General features: G+C 38.7%; 1 protein-coding gene across 4 annotated transcripts in view; it reads right to left on the bottom strand.

Annotated features, from left to right (window-relative positions):
- Positions 1–22,405, bottom strand: part of fibcd1b (fibrinogen C domain containing 1b) — a 97,873-nt gene that overhangs the window by 7,804 nt on the left and 67,664 nt on the right. For all 4 annotated transcript variants that reach the window (XM_079873307.1, XM_079873308.1, XM_079873306.1 and 1 more), the window contains one exon: positions 3,865–4,044. In XM_079873307.1, coding sequence (XP_079729433.1) covers positions 3,865–4,044 — 180 coding nt within the window. The remainder of the gene's footprint in view (positions 1–3,864; positions 4,045–22,405) is intronic.

Below are 22,405 nucleotides of genomic sequence, written 5' to 3'. Positions count from 1 at the left end.
GGATTTTGATAATTCTCTTTCAAGAACTCATGCACAAACACATGGGTACAGGTGGTATAGATGTTATAATTAGATGTTAGGTATAGAGGTGTAGTTTGGTGGAATGAGACACACTCAAAGCTGTCTGGAACATGGAGCTGAACAACCAGTAGATTGGCTGTTGACATCAGAAGTCGACACATGAAGTACACAGAAGTACATATGGACACTCACTTCCTGTAATATAAAGGCAACTTCTGTAGATATTTGTAATTATACAGCAAAGACCCATTTATATCAAATAGTCAGCTTGATACGGTAAAGGAATTATTAATTATGTTTTTTAATTAAATGCAATAATTTGCTAAGTTCATTGGCTTTTATATTGTAAGTCAATTGTATATTGTAAGTCAAACAATACTGTAATATCCACAAGTTTAGATGTACACTACCATTCAAAAGAAAACATTCACTATCTAATGTTTTTGAAAGAAGTCTCTTGTGCTCACCAAGGCTGAATTTATTTGATAAAAACAGTAAAAACAGTAATATTTTGAAATGTGTTTTATTACTGTTTAAAATAAGTGTTTTGTATTTGAATATATTTTAAAATGTAATTTATTCCTGTGATGGCAAAGCTTATTATCATTAATGTTGAAAATAGTTGAAAATATAGTTGAAAAATTGTTGAAAATATGCTTAATGTTTTTGTGGAAACCGTGATTTTCCTTTTCAATATTCTTTGATGAATTGCACATTCAAAAGAATATCATTTATTTGAAATATAAATCTTTTGTAACATTATAAAATATCTTTACTATCCCTTTTGATCAACTGAATTTTGTCCTTGCTTTTAAAATTAAAAATCTTGAAACTTGATGAACCTAAAAATATATATATATATATTTAGTTTATTACAAGTATAGTGTTTTTCACAAGTTCCAGAGAAAAGCTGAAATCAACAATGGTAAGGATAATATCCCTACAGAGATACAACATAAATAACAATGCACTTAGGTATATTGCAAGGATAGATGGATACAAACTAAAACATTTTTTTCCACAAAACAGTTTGAACATTTTATATCTATCTTTTATTTCACTGATCCCTCCTGTACTCATATTTAATTTTTTGACATTGTTATACTATACAGAAAATGTCCCCACAACCCAGTTTTAAAACCCTTAGTGTAAAACACACTGGCATAAAGCACACAGTGGTATTATGTATAATTGTCTTTTCAAACCATTTCCAAAATATTCCACCGATATTTACTGCCTATTCTGTATACAGAGATTGAAAGCATGCAATTAAAGGATTGAACCCTCACCCATAATTTCTATTTTAGTAAATGGGACTGAATGACCTGCAGTGGTACAGTACATACGACAGTTAAGCAAGCATATCTCTGAATGAGAATGGCATGAATGTGCTGCATATTTATGTTATTTTAAGAAGTATAGAATATTTGTATCTTGTAGCTTCTCTTTGTTTCTGCTACTCTGCCAGGGAAGTATCTCGAGATCCAAAACACTTTAAGACCTAAATCTAAAGAATCAGCATTAAAAGGGTCAACTTGTGGGTCAATGACAAGTTGTCTTCTCTCAAGAAGTGTCTTGTAGTGTCAGTCTTATCTGATGGCAAAAGGCATTTGGTGTTGATGGCCAACAGAAACAAACCTTCCCTATTTCCACGCCTGAAAAGGAAATTTGGAAAGCCACCCTGCCTGCTGTCCACTTCACTGGATTTATTTGGCAGAAGGGCAGGGTGGTGATGTGTCTGTTGCCCTATAAACTGTTTCTGTCAGCTCAACACGAACAAAGAACACATTCCAAACAAAAGCTAGAACACAGTATTCCATGGAGATAGGAGACAGGAAGAAAAGGAATGTGTACCAGGATGAGTACAATAGAGGTAAATGTCAGGTGGTATTTCTAAACCTCTCTGGGATTCATTCAGAACCATTTTATGTTTAACCTTTCATCCAGCCTAAAATACAGTGGATGATCCACAGAAGAGGAAAATGCTTCCAGAATTAAAGCGCTAAACCTTCCTTCCTCTTCTCTAAGAGTATATGACCTTGAAGATCTTCAATCTTCTGTTCCACAATCAGTTTTACTCAATAACGTCAAAGACAATACATTGAGAAACTGATCCCAGACCGGGGCTCAATTTCCCCATGGAAACGCACGTCATTCAAGCTTGACAGATTTTGTCTGCAGCTATGGGAATAAGCCATTAGTCACACTAGGGTCGCACGAGCCCACAAAAAATGCTCGTATTGCTGCCGATGACATTTCTGCATTAAGAGTGTTATACCCAGACATGTCCTTGCAAACTCTCCGATTCAGTCACCTGCTCTTGGGAATCACTTTTGATTTGTCAAGGGGATATTATCATCTCAAAAAGCCTTCAGGTGATGTGGTAATACCATGCTAGACTCTCTAAAAAGGCTCTGTATAAATGTTTTAAGCAGCTGCTTAAAACATACTGTAGGTGTGCAAACTTAAACTTGGTGCTCACATGCCGGGGTGAATAAGGAGTCACCTTGACAGGGTCTGTATTTTGAGACGTATTAGGCCCCACCAGGCCGGTCCAGAGCACAACGGTCTGTCAAAATTCAATGCAAATGATCACAATAATACTCTCAACACTGTGATTAGGGAGACCTGTCAGGCAGCAAACAGGAAACCCAGCAGCTCAAGGGCATGAAGACTCTGCCCAGCAGAGACCACCTGCTCATTTGACACCAGCACTACAGACACGATCCAATTCGAGCCCGGATATATACATGCTGTCCAGACAGGAGATATCTCACCTCTCTCTTTTACACTCTCTCTTAGGTGTATTTTCTCCAGCTTCTGCCCTTGAGTTCAAACTCAGAATGCTCTTTCTATTTATGTTTATCCTGCTGCTCACTTGTTTCTTACCAGACTCTGAGGAGTTTTCCAATTCAGTTTGTGTGTAAGTTCTTGACATTTGACTAAGTCAGTGATAGTAATTGACTGGAAGGTATTTCGTTTTCTGGATGTGTGTGTGATTGTGAGGACTGGGTAATACAGTAATAACAATTTTTCTGATTAATAATGATAATGATTGTTAAAATCATTTTACTCAAACACTGCATAAAAAAATGACTTGAGATGTGAATGAGTTTGCCGTCTGTTTTGAATGTGATGGAATAAAAAGACTGCATCACAAAAGAATGACAAGAAACATCTTTCTATTGAGTGTACTAGCATACTGCATGCAAAATCAACATTCAATGTGACCAGTGTGGTCCGATTCACAAACAAATTATACTTATAGGTGGGTTCTTCTCAGTGAATGAACAACATAGTGTGTGACCAGTATAGTCTAGATCAAAAACATATGAGTTTTATGAGCAGTTCGTTTTAGTGAAATCAAAAAGACACATTGTGACAAGTATAATCTGATTCATGAAATCACTCAAATGAGTTGGTTCAAATCGATTTTTTCAAATGTAATCAATTCTGAATCAAATCAAGAGCTTGTAAATCAGAATCAAATTGTATTTACAAATCTGTATTGATACCCAGTCTTAGTGGTTGTTTATGTGGCGATTTGCAGAGGAAGAGAGATATATGCTGTGCATGCAGCTGATAAGTGACTAAAGAGTGTATTAAGTGCCATGATTATTCTGTCTATGCCATCAAGCACTGAAATGGACCAATTATCTGAATGAATAAGCAATTATTACTGTTGACAGAGATTTAATCTTGCTAACTGATTTGCATACTGGGTCCAGTATAGTTGAATATTAAGCATGTGATTTAAACAAGGCATTCTAATTGCACAGTATTGAAGATACTGACTCAGGGTCTGTAGCTTTATGTATTTAATGTGTAAATATATATGTGTACCTGCAGTGCCGGTGTAATCAGCAATGGTGAGGGCGTAACCATCATCCTCAGGATCAACAGAAAACAGCCCGACTCCAAAAACACCATACTGCGCAAAAGCTGTGCTGTTCTCAAAGTCTTCAAGATCTATGCGCAATTCGTAGTTTCCTTGGCTAGAGAGAGCATGGATCTGTTTCAAACCTGAAGAAAGAGAGAAAGACCAATTAATGCTATGATTATTTTTACTCATAGAAAGAGTCATTGGATTATGATGGTAACACGAATTAGGGCAGTGAATCAAGTAAAATTAATTAATTGCACAGATTTCTGTAATTATATAAAATATATTTACACATCTAATCCCCAACTAAATGTAGAATAAGTAGTATATTTTAGTATTAATAATTGTACATAATTGTATATTTTGTAGTAGCCTATATTCAAAATAATATTTGTCAAGTATCATTATTATCAAGGACTGACAGGGATATATTGCCAATACCAGTACCATTCTTAAATTTATTTATTTTCTTTACATTTTTGAAGATAAAATTACACAATGATTCAACAATATATTTTAATACTTTTTACATTTAGTGGCAAACTGCAAAATATCCGACTACTGTTTTGTTTATCCTTTACAACAATTAAAGAATCAATCTAATAATTTAAATTAATTTACAAGAATTATTGCATACACCCATTATAATAAAATTCTCATTTAGCTTTGCCTTTATTTATGAGAAATAACTCCAGATGATGTTTCTGTCTGTCATTACTCTTTCTGCTCTACTTTTTAAATTAGGGATATCAGTTAATTTGGTTTCACTTCAAATCTTTTCTAACTATGTATTTGTTAAATGGGCCATGTCATAAATCCTTAGTATTTTATGGATTTTCAATCCTCTCTATTAGTAGGCTATCACAGCTATTGATACATCTATCATCACTTACACCTGCATGGCTTAATTTTGATCAATCAAGTACAACCAAATACAGACTGCAATGCTCAAACAACATGGGCATATAACAGCACAGGAAGTGTGGAAAAAAATATTATTATAGTCTCAGACAGCGGAAAAACAAAGGCTGCATAAATTATGTTAATTATATTTAACTTTACACAGCCGAAATTAATCACAAAAATGAACATTTCTTTCCCCCATCCCTAGTATAAATGTGTAGTTCGTTCTCACTCTCTGTTGCTTTCATATAAAACAATGTAATAAAACACTGAAATGCTCAAACATCTATTATTATGCAGAGCAAAGGCATACTTTAAACATTTTAAAATTCATACTATGCATTAAAGCTGCATGTAAAACAACCAGGTCTTAGGGGAGATTCACTCTTTTTATATTTTGTTGTTTTTGCATCACATTTCCAGCACTAGACCCACAAGCACCTGATAGGAAAAGTCTTGCAGCACCGTCCTCACGTATAAACACTGAGCTGAATTATCCAAATTAATTTGACATGTATGGCACAGTGTGACTACAAATATATGAAGGAAAGGGACAAAATTGATAAGAAAAGCAGAATGAAGGAAAAATGAAGGAAACAGCAGCTTCGAGGCTGGCTTCTATGAGTGCATAAAGAACCTTTTTTGCCTTTTGCAAAATAAATAAATAAAACGATTTATTTTTAAAAAGAGGAAAAAGAAACCTGCTACTTTCACATGCAATTTACATCAATTTAATTCAGGCTTAATTAAAACCCTTGAGATTTTCCCTCGTTTGGAATAATTAAACATTGGGAGAATTTTATGCCCCTCTTGCTTTTCTACCAAAAAAGGGGCCAACAGGCGAGTCTGTGCGCATACAACTCAGGTGTGCTTGAACTTTCAATTAAACATTATTGCGAAGACATTTCAAACGTAAGAACTAAGCTGCATTTTGTTTTGAATTATCATACTGATTGCTCAATTTACTAGCGAGAGTGAATGTGAGTCAGAGTGTGCTGTTGGATGGCTTTATCGGGTAAATGTTTCTTCTTACGAACTAAAGCATATGAACTAAAGCAGAAATTTTTATATTTTCATATTTTGAATAGGGCTGGAACGACGCATCAATGTAATCAATTACGCTGATTGTGTAAATTAGTCGTTTTGCGTGGAATGCATTGATTCATTACACTGTTTATGGTCATCCCCTATGCTGGTCGGCTCCGACTCTCTGGTATGCTGAAAATCAGCCGTTATTACAAAAACATCGAGCCCGGTCTAAAGTGGGGGAATTTTTTAAAAAGAGACAAAATAAAATGGTGCTCTGCACGCTCTGTAAAACTGAGATGGCCTACCATACCACAGCATCACAACTGAAAAGAAAGAAAACATCCTGGGGCTCTCCAACCTCAAAACGATGATATTCAATTAACTGATTGATTAAACTGTTGAAAAAATAATTGGTAGTTCCAGCATGATGTCCTTTATGCATTTTTACCATACAAAATCATTAGACACTGTAAAAAAATATATGATCAAACTAATTCATCAAAATAAGTTAAGCAATTTTCCACTTTTGTAATAAGTTATTCAAGATTCAACTCATTTTTTAAAGTCAGTTTAATGTAATTTAAATGACTTAAACATCCAAGTGGATTGTACTTTAAAATTTAAGGCAGCAACTTTGTTTTTGTTTTTTACAGTGGATGACAAGCATAATAGTGGTCATTACAATCTCTAAAGGTGATGATACACAGGGCAACTTTTTGAGCAATGTTGCTGGGCAATTTTGCCGGTCGATTGTTGCTTGGGCACTTTCCCATTGAAAATGGGCAATACATTTCTATCTGGATAATTTAGATCGGTCATGGGCCCTGTGTCTCATCTGGTTGCCCATTGACAGCAACATTGCCCAGCAATATTGCTCAAAAAGTTGCCCTGTGTATCATCACCTTAAGAAAGCATATTTTCCTGCATGAATACTTCACAATAGCAGACTAAAGAGATAATGTGTTAGACTTTTCAGAAATACAGTAAATTTAAATGTATGCTGTAATGGCTAGGTTCAAATCAAATGAAGTAGAATGTCAAATTCCAAGAATTAGTCTTTTAATATTAAACCAAAATACTTAGGAGATCATACAAACAGGTAGAAGTACTGAAAACCACAGGGAAGCTGTGTCCCAATTCAGTGGCTGCATCCTCCAAAGGCCGTATTTGAAGTAGAGCTTAGATTTTCTGCCCGAGCCCAAAATTGACCCCGACCCACGGGCCGGTTCGGGACGATATTTCCCACCACTATCCTCGGGCCGGGCCCTTGATCAAGCATTTGTGTTTTTTTTAATCATTACTTTATTAGCCTAATTGGGTGGACAATGCAACGCGTCACGCGCAGCGTCTCCTCCACTCGCACGCATCACACCGGGCCTGCTGTTCTGTATTGTGTAGCTCAAGTGCAACATGGAGCTTGAAGATGTAGGGAAAAAATAAAAACAGGAGAATTAACTTTGAGCAAGTTTGGAGGAAAGTTGGAGGTATGGAACTATTTTAAACAAGTCGTGGGCAGTGACAACATATGTGTTGGCTTTGTCGAGTGTTCAAGTTTTTTTTTTAACGTTTCTTCATTCGGATCCATTTGCGATCCATTCCATTCTGAATAAACAAACAACGCAGTTTACATGCTTCGCCCTTGTTGCATTATTCATTAAGATAATTGTAAACCGATTTCTGTAGTTCAAACAACTCGGAATTGTAGTTGAGAACGTCTGTATAACTGCACACGTATGTTTAAATCGGGCTCATAATTACAGTTACTGTGTCGGGACGGGCTCGGACACAACGTGCACAGGCTCGGGTAGGGTCGGGCTTGATTTTTTGGGCCCGATCTAAGCTCTAATTTGAAAGCCGATTGCGATAAAGGCTGTCCCAATTCAAATTATCCTTCTAATGCGGCCTACCGTCAGTGTTGCCAAGTCCGAGGTTTTCCCGCGGAAATGGGATACTCTTAAGTTGTTGGAAAAATGTTTACCCGCGGGTAGATTTCCACCCCCGTATGTACGATTTCGACGCTCCAAAACATCCCTCAGACGCACAAATCCAGTTGAGAATTCGGCTGCCCGTTGGAGAAGAGCCGATGGGCTTTTTGGGCTACTTTTATTGCACAGACCTGGCAACCCTGCCTACCGTCCTTCTTTCCCCCGGGCATGAAGGATAGAATGAGGAACGCCTCGGTTATGTATGTAACCCTCGTTCCCTGAAGGAGGGAACGGAGACATAGTCGATGTGTCCACTGATTGGGATCAGGCTTAGGGAGCCTGTCATCTTCGAGTATTGTTAAAATGAGCCAATGCACATTGGCATGTGTGAATTGCATCACACACTCCGCCACGCAGCGCGGGTATAAATATGGAAGTGGATGCACGCACCAGTTGTTTTTCGCTGAGGAGCCGAGTGGAGCCAGAAGTCAGCGGTGGCCCAGCAATAGTGGCAACGGGACTAAGTCTTCGGGGTCATTTCCTGACTTAGCACAGTCCTAAGTCCTTCCTGACTTAGCACAGTGTTGTGCCAGAAGGCTCACTGGGGAAACGGATCTTTGCATAGGCCCCAGGGCCAGCTGTGTGCCAGTGTCTCCATGCCGAGGGTTTTCTGCTCGGTCGGGGAGTAAACAACTGGCAATGGGACGAGTTCGGAGAGGCAAATAGATGTAACTGTGCGGCCACGAAGTTATCCCAGAACAACTGGACCGCCTGGGGATGAAGTCTCCACTCTTCATAGGCCACAGGCTGTCGTGAGGCCTCGTCGGCGGCACGATTGAGCAGGCCGGAATTTTAAGTGGATGAAGCAACCTCAGAAGCTTCTGACTCCATAGGAGGAAGTGGTGGGCAAGTTGCGACATGCAAGGGAAGCGTAGTGCAACGGTCGCTGTACTGACCAGTACAGGCTTGCTGAGCAGCGGCGTCAAGCAATGCGTACTGCTAGCAACTCGAGGCAATTGATGCCAATGCAGATGGAGGCCCGCCCAGACCCCCGCTACTGCATGCCCGTTGTACGTGGCCCCTCAGCCGGTGTTGGTGAACACTTGATCTGGGCTGGCTGGCCCGGAGAAATAAAAGGCCTGATCATTGGCTGAGGGTTTGGCAGGCCAGGGTGATTGTCACACGGCATGGCCTGCGTTGTGGAAGTGTAGAGATCTGAAGTACGCATCCTTTAGGTCGAACGCTGCAGACCAGTCTCGGGAACAAAGCATTCGAAAATGCGTTTCTGCGTTTGCAACTTGAACGGAAGCTTGTAAAGGGCCCTACTCAAGAGATGCAGGTCCAAGATTGGCTGTAAGTCATCACCTTTCTTGGGTATAATGAAGTATGGGCTGTAGAAGCCTTTCTTCATATCGGCTGGAGGGACCGGCCTAATCGCATCCTTCATCAGAAGGACTGCAATGACCACGCACAGGACAGACGCACATTCGCTGAGCACCGAAGTGTAACGAATAGCGCTGAACATGGGCAGACGCCGACCGAACGCTGGTACGGAGGAGCCAGCTGGATTGGTTGGGAGCTCTTTCTAGGCTTCTACAAACTGGCCCAGGGGGACCACAGACATACCCGGAATGAGGTAGCGAGGTAGAGGACAAGGACCTGGCTCGGAAGGCCCAAAGCGGGGTCTGAGTGTATGGTGCAACACTTACCTGTCTCTACATGACGGCAGAGAGTGTGTGAGAAGGCGTGACCGGGACCTCTAAACGCACCCAGCTCCTGGCTAGCGATACAAGAGGTGGCTGAGAGGTGAAAGGCTTTACAGGGTCACACACCGCAAGTCTGGCCCTCTTGGGACCCAGGAACAGAGGAAATTGCTCTTTCTTTGAAAATGTAGGTACCTTTCGTGCCCCGGAAGGTGAGGTCATTTGCAGTGCGGAGCTCACCCATGAGCTCACGGTCTGGGCTACCCTCATGCATGTTCATGAGTGCCTGGGCCTGGAGGACCTGAACGTTAACTTACAGGCCTCAGAGGGGAGACGAGGATCCCCCTTCCATGAGGTAGCAGTTGCCGGACACAGTTGCATCGCGACAGAACGCTCCACTGGAGGGATAGCCTCATATCCCTTCACTGCTCCTCCGTCAAGGGTAGTGTGGGGGGAAGTACTTCTTTCAAGTCTTTCATAGTACTTCCGGGGCGCTTCATAGTGTGCGACCCAGTAGTCTCCCAGTCGTTTTTGTTGTTTTTAATCGTGTTTTAAGCTGTTTTAACCGTGTCTTAAACTGTGGCGCGTGTGTATGAAAGAAATAACTTGTCAGTGTTTCAGTAATGCAGATTATGGGATTACTCGTGGAGCTTTTTGCACTTTTTTGCGTCAACGCTTCTTCTGGGCTTTGCCAGTCATGCCGTAGGACATGGTGTATACGGGAAAGTAAGCCGCGAGTTTCTCCTGTCCTTACGGACTTCTGCAGTGGGAACTGTCTCATCGGGCATACCGATGGAACTTTGCAGGCCGTCTAAGTCGCCAGGTCTTCGGAAACGAGGAAGAAGAGGTGGTTTGCGTCAGAGACTTAAGACTCTTCGGCAAATTACCACCACTTGCTTCGGTCCTGTTGTCAAATGTACAGTCTATCAGAAACAAGATAGATGAGCTGGAAACATATGCCAAGTTTAAACGGGAAGTAAAAGACACTTGTCTCCTTGCCTTTACTGAAACATGGCTCGGTGATGCAAACCTGGACTCGGACCTGAACTTAACTGGGTTTGGAAGCCCAATTCGTATGGACCGGTCATCGGAGATCATCGGCAAGAACCGAGGAGGAGGCGTGTGCTTCTATGTGAACGAAAGGTACTGTAACACTGTCGTGATCAGAGAGAAGATATGTACCACAGATGTGGAATTGTTGACTATTTCTCTCTGTCCCTTTTATTTGCCTCGTGAATTTCAACAGCTCTTTTACACAATAGTGTACATTCACCCACGGTCCAATGCCACAGTTTCTGCCCAGCTGATCGCTGACGTCACGCATAAACTGGACTCTGTCTGGCCAGAGGCACCTAAGTTTATCCTTGGAGATTTTAATCATTGCAATTTAAAAAAGACTTTGAGGACGTATGAACAGTATGTGACTTGTTCTACAACACAGAAGAACACTATGCTAGATTTATGCTATGGCACAGTAAGCGGGGCTTACAAATCTCTGTCTATGCCTTCTTTTGGTGATTCTTACCATGGCAGTGTCTATCTCATGCTTGTATACAAACCATTCTTCAGGCGCCAAGAGCGGCAGGAAAGGACAGTGAAAATATGGTCAGAGGCCAGCATCTCCTCTCTCCAGGCATGCTTTGAGTGTACAGACTGGCAATGTTTTTATGATGGTTGTGATGATAATAATGAACTTATAGACACTGTTTCATCATATATCACATTCTGCGTGGACTCAGTAATCCCATCTAAAAAAGTGGTTATTTTCCCAAATAATAAACCTTGGGTGACCAAAGAACTTAAATCTGCCATCAATAAAAAGAAAATAATATTTTATTCAGGAAACCCCTTGGAGAAAAAAGCAGCTTCCAGAGAAGTTAAGGTTGAAATAAGGAAGGCCAAAACGAATTACAGAAAGTCTGTATTGTAGAGGGGACCTTAGGGCAGCCTGGACAGGTATAAAATCCATGGCATCAATTAATCAGTATTCCTGTGAGACCAAGCAGGTCATTCATGTAAATGGTGTGGAAAATACTGACTTGGCAAATGGCTTTAATTCTTTCTTTTCTTGTTTTGAAAGGTCAGATTTTCTGAATGATATCTCTGAAATGCGGGAATCTTTGGTTCCAAAGAATGGTCTAGTGATAACACAAGGTAATGTCACAAATCTTTTTAAGAAAGTAAACATACGTAAAGCTGCTGGCCCTGACTCCATCTGTGGACGCGTTTTGTCTTATTGTGCGGACCAGCTCAGTGAAGTGTTTACAACACTTTTTCAGATGTGTATCGAGTGTGGTCAGATTCCTGCCATATGGAAAACATCAATTATAATACCTGTCCCTAAATCTAATAATCCAAGAGAAATGAAAGAATTCAGACCAGTTGCACTAACATCACTTGTGATGAAAACATCACTTTCATCTGCTGGTTTAATGGATTGTCTGTGAGGGACAAGAATAGCCTCAGCAGTGTTGTTAAAATCTGCTCTAAGATCATTGGAGTTCAGCTGACAGACCTGAGCTCCCTCTGGAAAAAACGGGTGCTCCAGAAGGCTAGACAGGTCATGAGTTATCCTGACCATGTTCTTAGTCAGGAATTCTGTCAAATGCCCTCAGGACGACGCTACCTTGCCCCCCCAAGGAAAACCAAAAGATATGCAAATTCCTTTATTCCCTCTGCCATCAGGTTTTTAAATACTGTTGACAACGGCAACTAGATAGGTGACAGGCATCGCAAACCTCTGTATTTATTATTTATTTATTATTTACTTAGTATTATTTATTATTTATTTATCTACTTGAACGTTGGTCGCTGCTTAGCCTATGTATTGTGGCCTGTGTATTTGTTGCTTTGTTTTGGTGCCCAAATGCAATATGAAGTCATTGACAGTGTTTCTGAATGCTTGACTAAGTGTTGTCTTCTTGTCTTGTTGATACGACTGGTAGGCTAAAACTGAATTGCCCTACGGGGATAAATAAAGTTGTTTGAATTGAATTGAATTGAATTGAAGAACTACTTAGGCAGTTTCTGGCAGAGAAACCCAACTCACGCAGCACTCCAGCCTTCTTCTGGGGAGTTGGCCCAGAAGAAACACTAGAGCGGGGCATGGGAATGGGGACTCCACCTTCGCGGACGAAGGCAAGTCTCGATCTCAGCACTGCAATGGTCATGTTCCCGCAGTGAGAACATGACTCATCCACAAAAGCTGCTTCAGTGTGCTTTAAGCCCAAACACGTGATACAGCTATTGTGACCGTCAGAGGGGGGCAGAGCCCTACCGCACTCAGAAACGCACATATGGAATGGCATCTTGAAAAAGATGCAAACACACCCATGTTGCTCTTTCAGGAAATGGGACCCATCACCAGTGCCAGAGCACACAGGGGAATGACCGCAGCAACACTGTACAGAAACAGTGAAGCACTCACTACTTCCACCCTCAACCGGCCGACAACAAACACGTTTAGAAATAAAATGCTGTTAAAACAGCAGTTGCGAGCTTCAGTAGCTCGCGATCACCGCTGCAACTCGCTGTAGAAACACCATCACAGGGAGAGTCTTCCAGAAGAACACCGACACACTCGCTCATTGTAACACAACAACACTCGGCTCCGAAGCGAAAGACAACTGGTGCGTGCATCCACTTCCGTATTTATACACGCGTAGGGGGGCTGAGCGTGTGATGCAATTCACGCACGCCAATGTGCATTGGCTCGTTTTAACAATACTCAAAGATGACAGGCTCCCTAAGCGTGATCCCAATCAGTCGACACATCGACTACATCAAACGTGAGTGACTGAAAGGGAACCAGCACCAGCCAAGAGAAAACAAGACCGAGAGGATGAGCTGATCGAGATATTTAGGGAGGACATGAAGTTTCAGAGAGACAGAGTAGGGAGAGAATGGACAGAGTGTTTTCTCTTCTTGACAGATTGGTAGAGAAATAAACTTGTGGTTATGTGAATTAAAATTTGTAAATTAAACAATCATATAGGCTACATTATTTTTATGCAAGTTATAATTTGTAAATGAAACAAAAAATTATTTCTGTGCACTGTTTATTTTTGTAATGCAAGTTATAAATTGTAAATGTAATAAATTAATTATTCTATATAATTATTTTTGTCATGTCAATTAATTTGTACATTTGATACAAAATAAATTGTTCAATACATTTTTACTTATAATAGCCTACTTTTGACAAATATTTACAAGATAAGTTACGTTTAAGATAAGAAAAACTAAATAAAAGTTTAAATTAAAAGTACAGCCTACATAAAACAGATTGGAGGAAAATATTTTTCTGTAGACTTTTATTGAGCTGAGCAGGAGATGGGCTGCACAATAGAGACGCTGGTAAAGCCTCTGCCGGTGGGACATCATCTGGGATCAGTGCATATTTCCACTGTCTACCAACAGGTTTGTAGGGCTGACTCAAGCGTTGGCTGCCAGTCACTGAGATGTTCTTAGAAAGAGGAAAGAATAAAAGAAATTAACTCAAATCAAACCATAAAATATTTTAACATGCAAAACTGTCCTATGAGCTAAACTCTGCAGGACAGCGGCCCTCCAGGACAGACGTTGCCTTTCCCTGAACTAGATTTTTAGTGTTTCTATTATATACTGTTTCTATTATATACTGTTTATATATATTTTTAAAACAATATCTAATATCATAATCTAATATCCATGTGTAAAAAGTTGGTTTTTCATAAAAAGTACAATATTTGCCTCTGGGATGAAGTGGAGTTGAAAAACAATCTAAAGTACTTCAAAATTATACTTTAATCCAGAGTAAATTTATGTCGTTACATTCCACCACTGGTTATTTGGAAAATGAAACTACCAAAAATGTATTGTCACATTAACAAATTGTTGCTAGCTGTGTCCTGGGAGTTGTTCAATGGTTTGGTTTTGTCATCTAGCAACTGGTGACAGCCGTTGTGACGAGCGGCAGTAACATTTGTACTGGACTTAAAACTTATAACATATATATATAGTTATAAATGCCTAAAAACAAAACAGGGTTGATGTACATAATAAAGTCTAAAGAGTATAAACTAGCCTATGTAAAATCGCATAACGTTACTGGTAACATATAAGTCAACATTTGAACCTTTATTGTATTATTATTATTATTATTATTATTATTATTAATTTTAATTTTTTTATCATTAGATACATTAGATTGAAACCCAATACTTACATTTAAAAGTCTAATCTGGCAATTTCGTCTCTGGCGCGCAATGAATTCTGGGGTAGGCAAGGCTGCGAAGGATCCTTCTGATGTATCCTGCATTCACGGGAAAAGAAGGACGCATTTGCAGGCCGCATTTTGAAGAAGCCTTCGTAGGACCTTCGAATTGGGACAGCCTTCGTCGCGCCACGATGACGCAGTCGGCTATACTTTCCCCTTGAAAAACGAGTCTCGGTGCATCCTTCAAAGGCCGCGTCGGACGCGCACTTCAAAGGATGCAGCCCCTGAATTGGGACACAGCTATAGTCTCAACAAGAACAGACAAGAGACTGAACTAAACAGGAGGGATAAAACAGGACTAAACGAGTAAGTTAACAATAGGCAGGTGGACACAATATGTTACTATAGTAACAGATAGGCACACACAAGGAAACTAGGTCAACTAAGGAAGACAGAAAATGAACTCAAGAGCACAAAACTAAGCCAAAACAGAACATAGCCATAACATATATGCATTTAGTAAATGTTTTTATACAATATTATACAACTTACATGGCAATTGAAGCATATATTTTTATAATATATAATGTATATTAAAATATAATATATCATAATAAATTAGACTAACCCTAACCAAACTCTAACCTCACACAAAGAGAGAGAAAGTAGATAGATCATATACAAGCTCTCTCTTCTACAGCACACTTCCTGTCCCTTCTGCCAGATGCCCTGCTATTGTGATATGGGCAGTCAACACCTGTGAATCCTGGGCACTTCCTATCTGCCAGTAAACATACTGTAAATAGACACTGATATATTGAGGCAGAAAGAGGATTGTATGTTAAGCACAAATTTAAGAGAGCAGCATAGTAAAAAGCCTACGGGCATCGGCACTCACACAGCACACCTGTGATAAATACCACTCTAAAAATGACATATTCCAGCAATTATGCTGGAAAAAAATTGGGTCAGAGCAATCCATAACGTTTCAAAGCTCCTCTGGGTTACTTTACACACAAACACACTCTCAACAAATACAGATATCATACTAAAACAGAAATACAAAACATCTCTTCATAATAAACACGTTAAATTGTTACACATTTAAATAATGGTGCAACATTCAATCTTCTGCCAGTTAAACAGACAAAGATATGTCTTCATTTTGATTAATGTGTTAATGTCTTCAATTTGCACCTAATTTGAGTGATACAACTGTCTGACTCATTAACAATTCACACACAGACAGTGCACAGCCGTATTTCTCTTTTTGCCATGGTAAAAGGTTCAAATATTAATGATTTATTTGCTTAGATTTGAAAAGTATGTTGCGAGAGAAATGTTTCGAGCGGTTATAAATATCCCCCAAGCCATTTTTCCACATTCACATGGTTTTACTCCAGGAAACAGAAACAGCACTTGAATCATTACACTTTATCTTTTTCTCTTTCTGTCCTCTTTCAGTGACATTTCTGCGAGTTAAAATATTCATAATGCTTTTTCTCTCCATGTGACTCAGTGCAAAAGAAAAGGAAAGAAAGAAGAGGGGAAGGGAAAAAGAGAACTCACAGGAAGAAACGTAAAGTGTGTGTTTGGTGGAGAAGAATGAACAGGAGGCATGAATAGTGTGATGGAGAGATGGAGGGCAGCGGAGAGGGCAGAAAGTGGAGGGGTGTCTTTGAACACCTGTCTATTCTCTCTCTCCCATTAAGACAAGAGAAGAACGGAAAGGATCTCTCACTGACTTCAAAGGGAGAAGCTCAGGGGGGATGGGGGGTAAACGCATTTGTGTGAGCTCACACACATATACACACTATACACACACTGAAGGTACACAAGTCAGGCTAATAAGATTCAAAAGTCTATAGTTAAGAATCCACTTGCACACTCACAAACCGCCCTGGTGACCACTAAGAACTTTAAAAGTGCAGGATAAATGTTTTTTTGGGACTCTTCTGCTCTTAACCTGATTTCCATAATTAATGCAATGTTCTAAAACATATAATAAAGTGGCGTGCAAATGCCTGTATTTATTTTGGCTAATGTAAAAAAAAATAAAAAAAACTTATTAAAAATATTCACCATTCACTGAAAATGTATTTGGTGCAAGAAGACTCTTTTTTTTACTAACATCGTACAAACATAGCAAAACAAAAAACATCGTGGTCTTCGTTTGTGTGAGTCTCATGAACTACATTGTGCAATTCATAATGCTGTTGTGTGTTATTGTGATGAACATGATTGAGAATTAATGAGTTGATTAAATTACTGTCAAAATGTACTCAAATTCAGCATAACAAATGAAAAGATCTACAGTATACTTCCAGAAGAGAATAACAGGGCAAAAATATGCATGTTTTTGGATAAATCAAAACATGCTGATTATATTACACGATACATGATGTTTTAATATGTAAGACGATTAATAATGAATCATTCTTGAGTTTTGTTGTTGCAATAAGTAGTTTTGGTGCTTGCTAAAAAAACAATATGTATGTATATGTTTGTATGTATGAATGAATGAATGAATGAATGAATGAATGAATATATAATACCATTGCAATGTGGAGCATGTCAACTTTTTCAGATTAATGCATAGATAGAATATGGATTGGAAAATAAATTATGTGCAAGTAAAGATGGCCATTGAAAGTTAATGATTTTGTATTGTTAACAATGAAACCTAAACATATGTTGTTTTACTTCTGTAATTTAGTTATGGTGTTGTTAGCCTCAATCAATAGTGTAGCTTTTACTGTATCCTTAGGAGCAAAACTAGACAAAGACATTGAAATGGATGCCCTGAGGTACATGAGTGAGCTCTGGATCAGTGTGGATGAGGTTTCATCACCTATTTTCACTGTGTTCTAGAATTCAGTTACAGAAGGAAAACCTAAGTTTGAAGAGCAGCTCAGAGAAAGTGACACCTGAGGGAGAAAAGCAGCTATATAGTCTCTAACTCACTGCCTGACACATGGGTATGTGTCAAACGTGTGTAGATGTTCAAAAGCAGTGAGCAGAGCCAGAGAAACGACTCACCAGCAAAACTAAGTGTATCTAGGCAGAGTCAGAGACAGCAAGTCTGATTTGAGACGTAATCTGGCTTTCCGAACATTCCCAATGTAACTGTAGTAGTCATTATACAAAACAACCAAGGAATTTTTTTTTTTCTGACTAGAAATGAAAATCCCCTCAACCAAATAAGAAGTACTCTTACATGTTTCTTTTTCTTAAAAACATGGTTTCAAGAGGTTCCCATGATATAAACCCAAAGAGTAAGTCAAAAAGAGAACATAATGAACATTTATAAGAACATAAATGTTATGAAACTGCAGCCTAACAGCAACTATGATGAAAGCTCGGCATATTTGCACAGAATATGAGTCATTCATAAAAATATATGGTTTATTCAGTGTTCTTCATTACAACTGCATTTTGAAAGAGTTTTAAATACATCCCTGCTGAAAAAACAAAACAAAAACAAAGCCTTAAAGGGATAGTTCATCACCAAATAACAATGATGACATAATTTACTCACTCTTATGTCATTTCAAACCTGTTTGACTTTCTTTATTCTTTGGACGTTCCTCAAAATATCTTCTTTTGTGTTCCACAGATAATATAAAGCCTTAAAGATTTGGAACAACATGAGTTGAGGTTGAGTAAATGAAGCTGGTTTAAGATAGTCCCTTGGTGTGGAAAAGCTGGCCTTTAGTTAGTCTGAGAAGTTCCCAAAACAGCTCTAAAACCAGCCAAAAGAACAAGGCCAGCAAACCAGCTTAGGCTGGTTTCAGATGCTTTTTTATTTAATTTAATTTAATTTTTTTAGCATTGCTGTTGTTTAAATACAATTCAGACTAATTTAATAACGCATTCAGCTACAGATTGATTGTTGTACTCTAAGCTCCACTTAACATATTTTAACATATTTAAATATTTTCTGCAGACTTGTGCTGATTTTCTCCCACAAAAAGTGCTGAAAACATTACAAAAATGTGCAGATTTCCACGAGAGTGATCGAAGAGCAAAACAAGATAATTAACAGAGATGATTATTACACTAATGGAGGCTATTAAGGAGAGAGAGAGAGAGAGTGGCACAATGAGAAGGGGTTGGGGATTTGAGGGGAAAAAAGCATTTCAAATGGACAGAAATGACATGCAAGTAAATACAAATGCAATGTCATCTGTTCATAGAGCTTAGGTCGACTGAATTATGATGAATATTTTCATAACTCTAAGGTCTCAACGAGGTACTTACAAAAACACACTTGCACAACACATCTATGTTTGAGATCACTTTCACCTCTATGACACTGGACTGATATTAATGCACTCACTCAATTAAGACTCAACATCCTCCCTTCCTTCTCCACTTACTTTTTATGTGTATCATATTTCATAGCAATATTAAACTCAAATGAAACCCATAGTCAGCCTGAGTTAGTGCATTATGGGAAGTGCACTGCACAGGTTGTCCTGCTCGAGATTGTGTGTGTCTGTGTGAGAAAGAATTATAGAGGGGCACTCATGACTCACACAGAAAATGGATGCTCTTTGTTAGGGAGTCATAATTCATAGTGCTATAATTGATCAGGGAGTGTTAGGATTTACAACCAGAAGGAAAGAAATAAAAGAGAGAATGCTGATAGTGACAGAAAGAGAACAGCGTGAAATAGAAAAAAAGAAAGTGAATGTGTCTAAATAGCACATGATAATGATCTCTCATCTCCTCTGTCATATCTTCTTTGTGAAGTGTGAATGAGCTCTCCAGTGATGATAGAGTCAGTTTAACTCTGATTTTTCTTTTTCTCTGATTAAATCCAATCTGGAGTGAATAAAACAATGTCCCTGGATAATGTTATCAATGACATTGCTCACCTTAAATGTGCTCTGTTTCTCTGTTCCTCACTACTGTTAAAAAATTGGGGTCAATATGTTTTTTATTAAATAAATGAATATTTTTATTCAGCAAGAACTGATCAAAAAATTAAATTGATCAAAAAATTAATGAAGACATTTACTGAATGAATGAAAACATTTTATTCATCAAATAATCCTAAACAATAGATCACGGTTTTCACAAAAATATTAAGCTGCAAAACCAGTGCAATTGAGGTACTGCAAAGCAATAAGCAGCAATACATATTTAACTCCAATCCTAAAAGAATGCATGCTGCTGCAGCAAAAAAAAAAAATAAAAATAAAAGGAAAAAAAGTCAGCTTCTAAAAAATAGGTAGACCTGTACTTTTGAGCATACAAGCAGTTTTCTATGGAAGCTTGTTTACGCCACAGAATAAAACATAAAAAAGGCAATTGTGACTTTTTATTGCATAATATTAATCCGCAATTGCAAGTTGTAAAGTCAGAATTGATTGATATAAAGTCGCAATTGTGTGTTATAAAGTCAGAATTGCAAGAGAAAAAGTCAGAATTGCGTGATATAAAGTCACAATTGCACATCAGTCTTTTTTTCCTGAAAATTGGACTTTATAACTCGCAATTGCCAGTTTATATCTCACAATTCTGAGAAAAGAAGTCAGAATTGCAAGTTATAAAGTCAGAATTCTGAGAAAAAGTCAGAATTGCGAGGTGTAAACTCACAATTGTGTTATTAAAAAGTATTATCTTTTAAAATGTGTTTTATTCTGTGGCTGAAACAAGCTTCCATAGTTTTCTTTGGCAAAAATTGGAGCCCCAGACTGCAATGGGAAGGGAAGCTGTATTTTTTCAAAACTTAACCACTGTATATCATAAAACTAGCCCTGTTTCACCCAACAAGTGCAGCCTCTACCATCACCATTACTCCCATGAGCCTTCAGTGGAAGTGTTTGATGACACAGAGGGTCAAAAGTAAGGAAGAAAAATGTGGTCATGAGGAAATTTGACTGGCTAAAAGGAACATGATGTAAGCTTTATCTAAATAGCAAGGGTAAACAATGTCCATGTGTGTGAGAAACAGACAGAGAAGCTGTACGTGGACACTATAGACACTATAATATGACCTGCTTCTTTTGTCCCTCTCTCAGCTTGTGGGGAATAAGCAGAACAGGACACTATGGAAAGTGCAATGACTGCCATTCTGCAATGCAGCATACAAACAGTGTGTGCGGAGAACCAGAGTCTGTAAGTTCACACTTGACTAAACCAAACTGTACATCTCTTTGATGTTAATCTACTTAACAGGGGAAAGACAATGAGAATCTATTTCCATGTAAAAGTATGCCCTGGAGTGCAAGTGCCTCACTTGGCCACACCAGTAGAGGAGGGGTGGCGTTGGCAACATTAGAAACAACTGTATCTTCATACAAGTTCCCATGGGCCTGACTGATGCCACATGTATCTGTCATCCTGCATCCATTGCACCAATTTATGACCTATGTGTGTGTGTGTGTGTGTGTGTGTGTGTGTGTTTTTTTATGTCCTTTAAATTCCCTGTACATCATTTCTCTCTCTCTCTCTCTCTCTCTCTCTCTCTCTCTCTCTCTCTCTCTCTCTCTCTCTCTCTCTCTCTCTGCACCTTAGTGGAGAACAACAAGCTAGTCCCAACTACTCATCCCATTACGTGAACAGAGGAACAAAAACACTCATGCAGACCAACACACACAATCATGATTCTAGTTTAAACCTCTCTGCAGGTTAAGAGCTTGATTATAGAGCTTTGGCAGTCAAAAGCCATTTTGGCTTTCAAAAATGGTAAACATGGCAATTTAGGCTTTCTTGTTGATTTGATTCCTGCTTGCTACATGGAGTGGAAGAAAAGCAGAAGGAAATAGTTGCTGCTGTTCATCCTGTGATCATGTGGAGATAGATGTTTAGCACTCTAATTCAGCGCTTTTCAGTTTCTAGGTTGGACCAACAAATAAATGTGTGTAAGGGACAATGCAGACAGACAGACAGACAGACAGACAGATATATCTATATCTATATCTATATCTATATCTATATATACAGTGTATATATATATATATATATATATATATATATATATATATATATATATATATACTCACACATAGTATATATATATATATATATATATATATATATATATATATATATATATATATATATATATATATATATATATATACATATACATACAGTGTGTGTATATACTGTATAAATATATACACTCACCTAAAGGATTATTAGGAACACCTGTTCAATTTCTCATTAATGCAATTATCTAATCAACCAAACACATGGCAGTTGCTTCAATGCATTTAGGGGTGTAGTCCTGGTCAAGACAATCTCCTGAACTCCAAACTGAATGTCAGAATGGGAAAGAAAGGTGATTTAAGCAATTTTGAGCGTGGCATGGTTGTTGGTGCCAGACGGGCCGGTCTGAGTAATTTCACAATCTGCTCAGTTACTGGGATTTTCACGCACAACCATTTCTAGGGTTTACAAAGAATGGTGTGAAAAGGGAAAAACATCCAGTATGCGGCAGTCCTGTGGGCGAAAATGCCTTGTTGATGCTAGAGGTCAGAGGAGAATGGGCCGACTGATTCAAGCTGATAGAAGAGCAACTTTGACTGAAATAACCACTCGTTACAACCGAGGTATGCAGCAAAGCATTTGTGAAGCCACAACACGCACAACCTTGAGGCGGATGGGCTACAACAGCAGAAGACCCCACCGGGTACCACTCATCTCCACTACAAATAGGAAAAAGAGGCTACAATTTGCACGAGCTCACCAAAATTGGACAGTTGAAGACTGGAAAAATGTTGCCTGGTCT

This window comes from Squalius cephalus, assembly GCF_949319135.1.
Source record: "Squalius cephalus genome assembly, chromosome: 5".
NCBI classification, from domain to species: domain Eukaryota; kingdom Metazoa; phylum Chordata; class Actinopteri; order Cypriniformes; family Leuciscidae; genus Squalius; species Squalius cephalus.
Note: the sequence above shows the minus strand (reverse complement) of the source record. Positions and strands in the feature narration are given on the sequence as shown.